Source organism: Coturnix japonica, chromosome 15 (genome assembly GCF_054131305.1).
Source record: "Coturnix japonica strain WE chromosome 15, WE-NBRP24, whole genome shotgun sequence".
Lineage (NCBI taxonomy): Eukaryota > Metazoa > Chordata > Aves > Galliformes > Phasianidae > Coturnix > Coturnix japonica.
The window spans coordinates 11,625,681-11,638,914 of record NC_140677.1 but is presented as its reverse complement, the minus strand read 5'-3'; the positions used below and the strand labels follow the sequence as shown (position 1 = coordinate 11,638,914).

General features: G+C 35.0%; 1 protein-coding gene across 26 annotated transcripts in view; it reads right to left on the bottom strand.

Moving 5' to 3' along the window:
- The window catches only part of ERC2 (ELKS/RAB6-interacting/CAST family member 2), a 360,031-nt gene that overhangs the window by 203,999 nt on the left and 142,798 nt on the right, over positions 1–13,234 (bottom strand). For all 26 annotated transcript variants that reach the window (XM_085516429.1, XM_085516432.1, XM_085516423.1 and 23 more), the window contains one exon: positions 11,244–11,379. In XM_085516429.1, the coding sequence (XP_085372555.1) occupies positions 11,244–11,379 (136 nt within the window). The remainder of the gene's footprint in view (positions 1–11,243; positions 11,380–13,234) is intronic.

The following is a 13,234-nucleotide window of genomic DNA, read 5'->3' as shown; positions in this document are numbered from 1 at the left end:
AGCCTTCATGATGCCTATAAAGATCACGTTCTCTTTTGTGATCCTGAAGCTTTTACTCGGTCTTTCAGCTCCAATTAGAGGTACTTCAGTGATATGTGGAATTTCTTGTAGGTGCTGTCTGGCTAGAATACTGTGTGGAGATAGAGATAAAAATATACAGAGACTCCATAAAGTTTTTTTCTTTGCCCGCATTTAAAGAAGTTCTTGAGAGTGAGTGAAGGGTTTCTACTTTTTTTATTATTATTATTTTAAGGTTTTCTACATGAAATAACTTGTTCAAACCAGCAGTACGGTCAAAGAAACTATCTGCATCATATGCGGTAACTCTGCTAGAACTATGTTTTAGGTTCCCTGTCTCCATCCCTTTCACCTAGATGGAGGTAGGCCCTCAGCTGTCAGGAACTCATCTTCTTGGGGGTACTTTGCAGCCCAACACCGCCCAGTCCTGCCTCCATCTCTCACTTCTCTTGGCTGGGCTCCCCCATGGCCCCTGAACCTGGTTCATCACCAGCCATGTCCAACACTGTGGATGGACCCTGTCACCAGCACCCAGCTCCACTGACATGTTTGAGATCTTGTGGGTCTATGCCTCCTTGTGAGGGCAGACCTGACGCTTGAGGGTCCTGTGCTCCTCCTAATTCCTGAGGCAACAGCTTTCCTGTGTCACCCTGAGGAGTCTGGGCTCTGACCTCCCCAAAGCCAACCCTCTGCTAAGCTGTGGACTCCTCAGGGAGACCGCTCAGTTAGCTACAGGATCAACAGGGGGAATTCTCAATGGCAGCTTCAAACAGCAACAGCCCCCCTGACAATTGTGTCTCTCCTATGATACTGAGCTGGCTCCAAGGACACATGCCACTGCCTTTTTCCCTGTAACAACTCATTGACATCTCATATAAATAACTCATTTCATCGTCAGTGCCTGCTGACTCCAGACCTCCATTACATGGAAGAACATAACTGGTTTGGGAGGGCTTCTGTCACGACCCTGAAGGCACAGTCCTTGACAGCACTGAATGGCATCACTGCCTCAGGCCACAGGTCCCCATCTCTGCTCAGCCACATGCCATAAGTCCCACAGTCCCAGGCCCTGCAACACCACAAGCTGTTTCTTTTCCAGGTAGACTAGACTGCTCATGTTTTACACTATAAACACAGATCTTTGTAGTCTATAAATATTCATAGTAAAACTTTCTAGATAGGAAGCTATTAGGTGAGGTTTCACATGGTAACTGTCTATAATTTTTATGCTTATTTTACATTTTTGGGGGCGGAGGGTGGAGGGAAGCATTTAAGATACTTAATTATTTTAGCATTTATCAGTTTTGTTTAAAAAAAAAAAAAGTGAACAAAGCCATCATGCATACAGGACCAATGCCTGTGTTGAAAACATGAGAACCAGACAGCAGTTATCCAGCAGTCTTTTCTAATATCTGTATGAACAGAAGTAATGATACTTGCTAGGACTTGGCAGCCAAATTCTCTCATAAAAGAACACCCAGACAGAAAAGCCATCATGACAAACTCTGCATTTGATTGTGAAAGGACTTTCTCACAAATTACAATTCCCATCAACAGATCAGATGTAAATGATGAATGACAATGGGCTGTTTCCATTTGCGCTTGAGATCTGCTTTCCTAATGACCTTCTAGGTTTATTTTTGTCTGCACGAGGTTGGGGTTTTTTTATTATTTTTCTCTTCATGTAAGAAATCTTTGTCTGACAAAATGGTGGCAAAATTCCCATTAACTTTACAAGAGCCAGGAATTCATCCCATATGCAGGAAAACATGAAATTCTTTATTCAAAATGAAGGGACTATAGCACTTGTGACACACTGTTCATGTTGTTAAAATGTCACTTTGAAGTTTTTTGGTTTTTGTTATTTTGTTATTTTTTTTTAAAGAGGAGGCAAAAGGGTGGAATCACATAGACCTGGCTTTTATCTATGACATAGCCTCTAGATAGATTACAGTTGTTCCTTCATATGACAAGGTAGGTGTAAAATGCTACTTTCAATATGCCAATAAGCAAGTCTGAAATGAAATGTCTGAATTTAAAAAATAAATAAGTAAATAAATGAGAGAGAAATGGAAAAATGCAAAGAGTATAGGATCAAAGAAATGGCTTGTTAAGGCAGTAAGGACACTAACTGTAACTTGAAAGTATTGATAAATATCAGCCTTCTATAAAATTTAATGTACTGCACTGCAGTCTTGTTTATTGTTCAATTATCTGCTTGTCTCGATAATCCAGTTTAAAAAAGAAAAAATTGAATCCATTTTAAAAGAAAACTGAGACACAAATGGCAGTGCTCTTTTTCTTCATATCCAGCCATTATAGCCCATCCACAGGGAAGGGATTAGTAGAGCTCCCTAGTTCCTTCAAATTCATTAATACAGTCTGCTTCATCTTTTACAGGCTAAAGACCAATCCCCTGGTAGAGACACCACTATGCTCTCACTGGACCAAAAACTGCAGTACATTCATTTGCACTAAGCACCTCAATCAGTAACAATTCATTAGTAAGCATTTAGCATTAAGGACAGCTTGCGTAAAGCTTTTTATTCCTTATATTACATTTTCTTTAAATGTAATTGCAATATGCTTTCACAATAAACAATTCAAAAAAACCTTTTCTAAGTTAGAACAGTTCTAAACAAGATCACATACAGAAGTATCTTCAGTTCCATCCACTTTCTAATCTGTAACATAATAGCACAGAAGGCTACTACAGACCACTTTTAATGAGAGAGAATTGGTATAAACCTGCCTTACTAGCAATCAGTGAAAATAATTCTACTCAGGCTTATGTCAAGCAGAAGTATGAAACTAGTTGGAGCATACATTTTTTGCACCCAGAATTTTAAACTTTCAATAAAAAGTAAACTCTCCACATAAGAGTGTAAGCCGGTAAGCTACAAGTGCAACAAAATATCTGGATATATTTTTCTTTCATTTGGGAAAAATGAAAATTAAAACTGCAGAGGTAATATTTTAAGCAATGCTTAAATTGGAAAATCTATGCTCATACAAATTTTCATTATGCTGCTTTTATATTATAGTGTTAAACCCTCCTATATTCATCTTATATTGAAGACAGCTATACAAATAGGGTCAGACATTTTATTGCAATTTCACTTTGCAGAATTTCAATCTAAATCATTGTTTTTGTCATTGATTATAATTTATGTAATGCAGGGTGTTTAAATACATAAGTTAGTAAAATATTAGGCAAGCTATAAGTCAATGTTGAAGTTAAAAATGAACTATACATGGATTGCTATATTGGACAGTCATGTGCTGAAATACTAACATCTATTATAATGAGGTTATTGATGTAGAGTTGACATATGACTTGATTTGCAGATGCCCTACTGACTAACCTTTTGCAACTATATCTCAGTGTAAACTTGTGGTAATTATTGCTGGGTAGGGAGAGTTGGTTTAACTGAACTGTTTCTTTTGATGCATGTTGAATGTGATTGCCCCCTGGAGACCACAGCAGTCCCACATGTGTGAGTTATTACATAAACATTGAAGGGGGGGTATGAGGGGGGGGAGGTTGTATCACATTAAATTTTTCCTGTTTCCTATTGTTGCAATTTTGATTTTTTCCAACACTTTATTTTTTCTTCCAGTGCTTCTTCACACATGCCCTCTCCAAATAACAAGCAATTTATTAAAGTGCATAAGAGCATGTTATTTAATCTAAACATTAAACCCATGTCCATAATTGTGTTTCACAAGTTACTAAATATACTATAACATTATAATTTAACTGCAAATCAAGATATCCATGTTCTATTCTTGGGTGATCAAGTCATTGGATTCATGTTACTTAAACAACACTGAAAAATATTTGTGACTTAACTGTAAAAAGTGAAAGAGATTTTTAAAAAACTCAGTATTCGGACTTTGGATATGGGATGCATTAATACCTCTGTAATAGCACAAAGGTTGCATTAACAAACATACATAATGTTCTGTAATACCATGTACTTGGTTAAAAATCCGCAAGTAATAAACGGGGGAAGTTCTGAAAAATGGAAGTAGTGCTGTTTTGTTAATAAATGTTCAAAGTAATACTCCAGACAAATGTGGGGACGTGACCATTACACATCAAAGTTGCACTGATGTTTTACCTACTGAACATTTATATGTTATAGATGGTTAAAAGAACGTAGCACAGAATACTTCTGTCAGCCTACCAATTATGACAAAGAAGAAAAGGTTCAAGAGACTGTGAGTCTAGTAGAAACTGATTTTTACAGGAGATTTTCACAGATTGTCTACTGGGACATTTTATAACAAGAGTAGTTTTGGCTTCTGAGGATTACACCGCACAATGAAAACAAATGTCAAAGTAACTCCCCAAAGAAAAAAACACTTCTGGTATTGATCCTCAGACCTACCAATCAACCCTCCTGCCCTCTGTAGACTTTCAAATACTTTTCTTCATCTGAAACCTTTTAGAAATATTTTCTTCAACATAATCTTAAACTACTGGCTGAAGTTCAACACACATTTCTGCAACACATATGGAATTTATCCACAACTTATGGAACTTTCACAGGCCAAGAAAAGAGAATTCCTAACTGTCCACCCATGTTTAGATTCTAAATTTACATGTAAATTATTTTAGAAAACTAAATATAAGTACACTATCTCTGTCTTATTTGTGTTACTTAGTCTGATGTTGTTAGTATGCAATTCTAAAGTAGTACTCATTTTTTAATAAATTACACTATGCCATTACAGGTATATTTGTTTTTTCCACTACTCTTTACCAAAATGTCAGCTCAAAGATTTCTTATAAATTGGTTATCAATGCACAAAAAAAAAATTAGTTCAGTGAAATTAATTTTTTCAGAACATCTATTAAAAAAAGTATATTGAGCTACATGAAAATTTCTGCTTGCAATTTTCTTGCAATTCCTGACTTTTGCTGGATATGCACAAGAAAAAAAAATACTCCCTGAACGGTGTGAAATTTATAAACTATGCATTTTGCTGAAGACTGAGCATTTTTGAGGTTTTAGATATTAGTTACACTCTGTCTTGGCAAAATCCAGCTATAACTAAAGAAGCAGAGAAACACCAAAAGTACCCACGAACATATCACTAATGCATGCAGTTTTAATCTGCTGTGCTTAGTTCTATTTGCTAGTATATAACTCTTACTTAATAAGGATAAATCAATTTGATATGTAACACTAATTTTTATTTTTATTTATTTTACAAATTAAGCTTCAACTTAACCATTCAAAAAGAAAATTTAGAGTCCCCATGGAGCCTAGAATTTGAAAACAGAGATATCTAGCAACATGTTTTGGTTTTCAAGCAACTAATGGAATTTAACTGTACAGATGTCCAATAGCTGGAACAAACATATTAAAAGAAAAAAAAATAAAATGAAGAATTACAAGGAATTATCTGATTGTAGATATCTTTGCAAGAGGTAAGACCTTCACAGGCCTTTTCTCCTTTCTTTGAACGAGGCTGTACAGGCCTATATTGTATCTCATGTGTATGTTCTAAGGGATAAACTGCCAATAAAGCAGAGAAAGGAAAATTCAGAGTCACTTATTTCCTATTTACCCTCTGCTCACAGCTGCATGAGTAGACATCAGTTCTACTCAGAGCTGTTACACACACATGCAAACTGGAAAGATCACAAAAGAATGGTGTAAAGAGCAAACAAAAAAACAACAATTAAAAAAAAAAAATCTTTTCTCCTTCTTCTCCCACAACAACTAGTCTTCTGAAGATGGAAACATACAGGATCATCTAAATACACAGAGCTACTAAAGCTTTCCAGAAAGGTATAGGCCCAACTTTGAATGCACACTCAAACTATAATTCACTTTTAATTCAACACCTTGTGATTTAAACCTCTTAAACTGTTGGGCTTTATCACTACATATGTACTTCAGCACTAATAAATATTAAGCTGCATGTTTGTTTATGTAATGAATTCTCTCCTGCCCCCTGTACATGTCACCTAATCACACTATGTCTGTCTGCATAAGTCACAACTGCTTCCTCTGTCTTTGAACAGATAACACCTCTGTCCGTTTTTCTTTGCAAGACTGCATCTCACTTCATAGCATCCTCTTTTAATTAGTATTCCAAAGTCTTTGAGATAATGCAGCAAGATGTGTGCATTATGAAGAAAAAATACAAATATAACAAATGAACATCAGATATGCCACTCATTTAAGCCATGCTTCTATTCTAAGAAACACAGACACAGCATATGGCAGCATGCAATGTCCTCAATGTATTTTGCATTTCTAGAACTATTTCATTTATGGAGATGAAAATTGGATGCTGAAGAATAGAGTGAAAAATAGACAAATGCAATGAAGGCATGTGAAATCTCTAGGGAGTATTTTAGCACAATACCACAAATACTCATAAGGAAAAAATCAGCAGTGATATCAGTTATCCAGATTTTCTATCTCTTTTTGTAAGGCTCTTTTCCAATCACGCTTTATGCATCACCTAAGACTAAATTTGTTCTTTACTGAAGAGCTATAATTTTTGCCTTACACCTCAGTATGTCCACCAGCAAAACAATGATCAATTGCTGGACTCAGTCTAAACGAGTTAGATGGAAAATGTACATGTGTACACAACCTGTTCCATGGTACTTCAGGATCCAAGCATTGATCAAGCCGCCCATATTTGATATTTGAAATCAGAGAGCTGCACAATGTCTTACTCAAAAACAATCATTTAGTGAAAAGTGGCTTTGTAGCCTGTGGACTGCTGCCCAGAGAAAATATGGGCTACCAAAAAGAAAATTTTGACAAGTAACCCAAGCTTTTACAAGAATCAGAGATTTTGCAGATATGCCAGAACAAGAAAAACTGGAACACACGGAATCTTTTTAATTCAGAGTAGAATAGAGCATTTTTAACACTCTTTCCTGACTCATTCTTGTACCTCCCGTATAAACCTGAATGTATGGGTCAGTTTGCACAAAGTTTCCATAGAACAAGCATTACCAGACATCATATAGATATAGATATTGAGTGTTATAGATAATATATATAATTGAGTGTTATAGATAACACTCAATTCACTCATTAAATTGGTATATTTACAAAAAGTATAATCAGACCAAAGAATTCACTTAGTTTCCTTTGAGGCTTTTTGATGAGACATAAGGCAGCACTATTTTATTGTTGCTTTCGCTTTTGCTAATATTGTAGGTCTTAAGATCCAAATCAAACCCAAACCCTCTCAAGTTATTTATCTTATCCAAATGTTTTCTTTCTCATTCTGTTTAGAGCATTCTTAGAATTAATATTTTCTATACAAGAATCAGGAAAAACATGTTTCAGTAAAACAGGCCAGCCTCACATCTATGACATTTCAAGTTCCTTCAAAGAGATTTGTTTGGGAAGTTGTGCACAATTTTATGACACGTTACCCCCATGTTACTTAGCTCTGCATTCCTCAAGAAAAGCTTATCATTCTGAGATAGAGAGAAAAAAAAAGAGAGAGAGAGAAATGAAGACATGTTAGATACACCGTTCTCAAAAAGCTTCATGATAAAGTGCTCAAGACTCAGTTCTCCCGCAGTGGTGCTTTATGTAATATATGACCATCATGTCTGGCAAGACTTCTACAGGTCTGCCCTTGATTTGTGGAGGGAAAAAGCTGAAAACCTCATAACTATTCTTCATTCCCAAGAATTAATCTCAAGTCTGGCTTCCTGGTGTTTTCAATTTTAAAGAGATCCAAATAACCCCCCAAAACCACACCTGAAACATCACTCACAATTATAGCTGATAGATGAGGGAGACCAAAGTGAATTCCCTCCCCAGCCATCCCAGAGCACTCTCCATCACAGCAGCAACTCTAGAGTGCTCGGAGATGTGGTGATCTGAGACTTAAACTTATCCTGCATGGGCTGATGCTAGGATATGAACTAGCTTTGAAATGCTTTTACCTGAAAAGATAGTATAATGTATGTTAAATATACCCAGTGCAATAAGCCTCAGGAACCAATATATACTATTGAAACTTCAAAGGAAATAGAGAATTCTCAAATTCTTCAAACCCACCAGAAAGCGAGTGGACTGCTGAATGTGTAGAGCTTTGGTCCATAGCTGAGCTGTACAAAATGGATGGCACTTCAACTAACTTCAACTAGATCGTTCCACTTTAACCCAAATAACTCCCTGAACAGTCCATGCACAATATACTAGCTTTCTTATATCTCTCCCAGTACTTTAGAAACAGGGATTGAGATTTGGCAGCAGTAAATGTAACTTGACAAACTTAATCGCTCTTCAATGGTCAGCTGAGCTTATCACACTTAGCCAAGAGGGAATACAAGCATTAGAACAGGCTAGAGAAATTTAGAGTATACTTAACTCTAACGGCTCAATACATCTTTCACAGATGTAATAACTAAACTGTAGACATGAGCACTGTGTGTTATATGTACCAATAAGCACTGCTAGAAGGTACTAGAAGCAGTTAGAATAAAATGTGGCCAGATACCTATAGTTTGCTAAATTCAGTATTTATTAAAATATCAGCTAATTTTATTTTTTATTAGTAGATAGATGCTACTCCCAGAAACTAATCTATTTTTCAATGAATATAATACATCTCATACAATGCGTCTCCTCACAAATCTTACCTCACTTAAATTTGTAGATCACTATTTTGTTTAACTCTATATATTATTTATAAACAGAGATTTAATATCAAGTACTCCATTCTGCCAGGTTATTTATTTAGTCAACTCTTACATCGTGATTTGAGTTCTGTGTATGTTCAAATCACTATGAAATTATTTGAGACACTTGTTTCTACCTGTTACAGGAGTAAACCTTTATCTTATGCCAAATACTTCAGCTAGTTTTATTGTGACCAGATACAAAAGGCTCACTTCAAAATTGCCCTAAAATGACAAGCTCTATACACCAATCAAAATCATAATGAAATCCAATAGTATATTTGGTCAGTTATTTTAAAAGCACAAACCTATATTTTAAGAAATACTTTTTAGGTATTTCAAGAGATACTCCTTAAGCAACATAACAGAGGTCTGTTATTCATTTTGTTGGAGTTATTTTAAACATCTCTTATGAAAAATTCCTTTGTATACCAAGGCTAATTGACTTGAGCTCAGTTCCCCCATTCCTTCTTACAGCTACTGGAGGATGAGCTGGGGAATGCAATGCACCTACTGATAGGCAGTAGCAGCTGGAGTCCTCCCCTCCTCACTTTTACAGCAGCTCAGAAAACATAGAATGGATCACAACGCATCTATACTTACATTACTGAAAGTAATAAGCTAAAGTACACAACATTAAAACAACATTTTAAGGCATAGCAACAGAGTAATGAGAGTCCTTATGTATCTGCCTTTTATAAACTGTTATTAATGGGCAAAAGAAAGGAAATGGCACAGGGGAGCTTTATACCACACGGGCTTTTTCTTTCTAAATTCAGTCTGTTCAGCCATGCTGCTTCTATTTGGTAGACTCCTTCCCATTTCATGGCTTGAAAACTCCAAGTTTAGCAGTTACATCAAAAACCGTAGGACTTTTATTCTCTAGTGATCACACTGCTCTGACAGACTTTCAAAATATTAATGAAAAAATAAAACTCTAAGCTATTTGCATTGATGATCCACATTAATTACAAGTATATATATGCTCAGCACTGAAATTTAATTTTTGATATATATTATCAGCCCAAATAAGTTCACAAGGTTTAATCATTATATCACATGCATTGTAATGCAGCAGTATGTAAGACTAGGACTACAAAGTATGAAAACATTAAACCAATGCATAAATAACGCATTATTTCCTGAACTTGATTCTGACACTACAGTTTCACCAACACAAGCCTGAAGAGAGGTGTAGTGTTAAGTCCCCCAGTTTTGCATACAGGAACACACGAGAAATACAGTACTGCATGAAGGATGTGGGGGTCAAATTCCATCTATTAGAAATTTTCCAGAAACCCATTATATTAACCAGATCAAGCCAAAAATGATATATTGCACTGCATATTAGACTTACCTATAAACAAATGGTACAGAGACATTGCTGTTTTTGACAGAACTCAGTATTTCTTATGTTTCTATTGTCAGATCACAGCAGTTTTTGAGTCAAGCATCAAACTCGTTTTGTGGTCTTTAATACAAATTCCCTAGTAAGTAATGTATCATTTAACCACATCAGCTATTTATTGTTCAGTTTGAATACCTAAATTCTAAAACTTACAAACCATAGAAATTCTCCTAGAACACGTTTCAATGTATACCTTGGAAAAAGGAGATTGAAAAAATAAAAATAAAAAAAAAATTTTTTAAAGTAAAAAGAAAAAAAAAGTTGCTTATGATGCTGTAATAACAAAGAATTTGCCAGTGAAGACATCCACATCTATTTCCAGGGCTTTTCTATGTTTAAGTTAAGATTACTCCTATCTTATATGCTCAAGTGAAGATTCTCAGTTCACCGCTTCCCTACCTGGTGGTCTAAACTTACCATTTTACCCCTCTCCACCTGCATAGTTAGTAAGATCAAGTCACACTTATTAAATGATCTGAGTATACAACTAGACCATAATAGCCCTGCTGATACAGAATTTCAGATATTTGAATTTAATGTGAAGAGTTACATCCAGTAACTGAGAACAGGAAGGAGATCATGGGTCTCAAATGTTCTTGCTTTGAATCTCCATACAGCAAAACATGGTAGAATTTGTTATACAGTTCAATGATCTTGGGAAAACAAATCTGTATTTTGCAGACTTAATCACCTGGGTATGTAAATGTTCACCCTATAAAAATAAATAAAATTCAGAGCATGCTGCTATTTTATATACAAACATCCTGAAGACTCATAACCACACAGTAACATAACCAGCCAACATATTACAGTTTGTAAAATACAGAAAGCATAATTATCCTTCTATTTTTTTCTTTCCTCAAAACAAGCTAGAATGAATTGCTTTCTTGCTTATAAACTAAGAAAAATATAATCTTGATGAGGAGAAGGTTTCAAGTTCTATTCTCTTTTTTCCTCACCCCAAACACTAAATATTTAATGGGTAGATCCAGTCATTAGTTTATCCTCTTGGTAGGAGAGAAGAAAACCACCAGCTCTTTGCAGAAAGAATCATTAGATATGAAGATATGGAAACTATATTTCAAGATTCTAGAACATAATTAAAGAGAAATTGTATTGAGTAGATTAAAAACTTACTTGTAAATGTTGAGAGTTGTCTGTCATATTGTCCTCTCGTCTACGAACTTCTTCCAACAGCTGTGCATTCTTTTTTTTCTCCAGTTGCTGATTGTGCTTCAGATTGGCAACCTTCTTGTTTTGGTCCTTCATGTGTCTAAGAATTGCACGTACACATACATTACTATTAATGACTGCAATGACATTTTTTCACTATAAACCAATTTATGACTATGCCAAAGGGCATTAATTCATCAACTTATGGATGTATTCCTAGTGTCAGATTTAAACAATTAAACTTTACCTTGTTTTCAGTCTGACACAATGAAAGTGAACCAGCTTTGATGTCATCAGATTATATAATGGAAAAGCAATGATTGTTGCCTACTTTGTTCCTTTTTGATCATTTGCACACAAACACACATACATGTTTTTGGAAAAACTGTTGCAGCAGAGGAAGATTAAAAAGCAATTTTTTTTTAGTCGTTTTTAGTAATTTGAACTTTAATAACATAACAAAAGATGAAGAAGTAAGTTTATAAATAAGTTAGCATGAAAATGAAACAATCTTCAACACCATTCTATATTTTCTGTTAAAACCGTTCTGAAGAAAAAAGGTATTTTGTTAATTTGCTTAAAAGTTTACTTATATTTTTCTCTAGGTCTTATTCATTAAACTACAAAAAGCTTGTCTGATTGTAATATGTGGCACGTATCTTGTTAAGAAAGAAAACAAGCTAATGCTGCCTGGCAGAACTGGAAGAAATATTCTTGCAGTAATACATTCTACCTGCTTTGATTCTTAGATTATTTTCTCAACTCTCCTTGACTTTGAGGAATTTGCTCTCTTTTATCTATGTAAAAATAAGGTCATGTGCAAATTCCTAATAAGATCTACTCACTAATCCTATTTTGGCAAATTAAGAGAATATTATTCAATGCCCAGAGGACCATTGAAAACATTTCTGTTGCTTCCACGTTAGAACTTCCAATGAAAAATGAAGTTAGGGGACATATTTCTTCCATTGCTTTAATTACAGTAAAGAAACCAGGCCATTTTATCTTTACTTCTATCACTGGTTTCTTTGTCTTAACACAGATTCTTTCATTAATTATTTAAACTTAAAAGTTCACAATGAATCTCCAATTAGTAAATACTGCCATGGTACCAAAGATCCTTAGAAGACATTTCACATATAAATGTTGTTGATGTATTATGCTACAGAAAAGGCGATTTACTTCTATTACTAAAAAAAGTATCTCCAGGTTCCTTGGGGGGGGGGAGGGGGGGGGGCGGGGGGAAGGAAGCGGGTAAAATGGATATAAATACCAAAAATATTTGCTGCCTTAAACAGTTCAATAAATTTCAATCAAGAACTGCCATGGGAATTGTCATAATGTTTTATGAACAGGGATGCTGATACCAAATTTATCTTTGTGAAACATCTGTGAAATTAAGTGATTATTACATGACCTCAATACAGGCTGCAATTTGCGGAGAAATAATCTAAAAATTCAATTTTTTTTTCTGCCAAGGAAATTCCAGAAAACCTGGAATATGGCCTCAATACCTTTACATACAGGAGGCTAGATTGATCTAATTTCACCCCACTTAAATACAAAAATGTAGTTTTTATTACTTGTTTACTTATGGCATCTTAAGCTACACAATGTGACATAAGTAACTGAAACACACGTGTGAAAATACTCTATGGAATTTGATTTCCTAGCAGACAATTTCCAACAGAGGACATAGAAATGCAGCTTTTCTCTGAGAGCTCCAGAATGGAATGTGATGTTTTAACAGACTCATCATTATTAACACAGAAATTAACAAAATATGGAACAGAATCATACAGCTTAATAAAACATTCAGTGAATATAAGGCCACAAGTGCTCTCTTCATTTACCAAATCATTCAATTTTTTGAAAGTTTCAGCACAAACCTGGGCAAAGAAAAATACTGATCTTTTCTGAATACAGTACAGCACTACTATATTAAATATACTTGA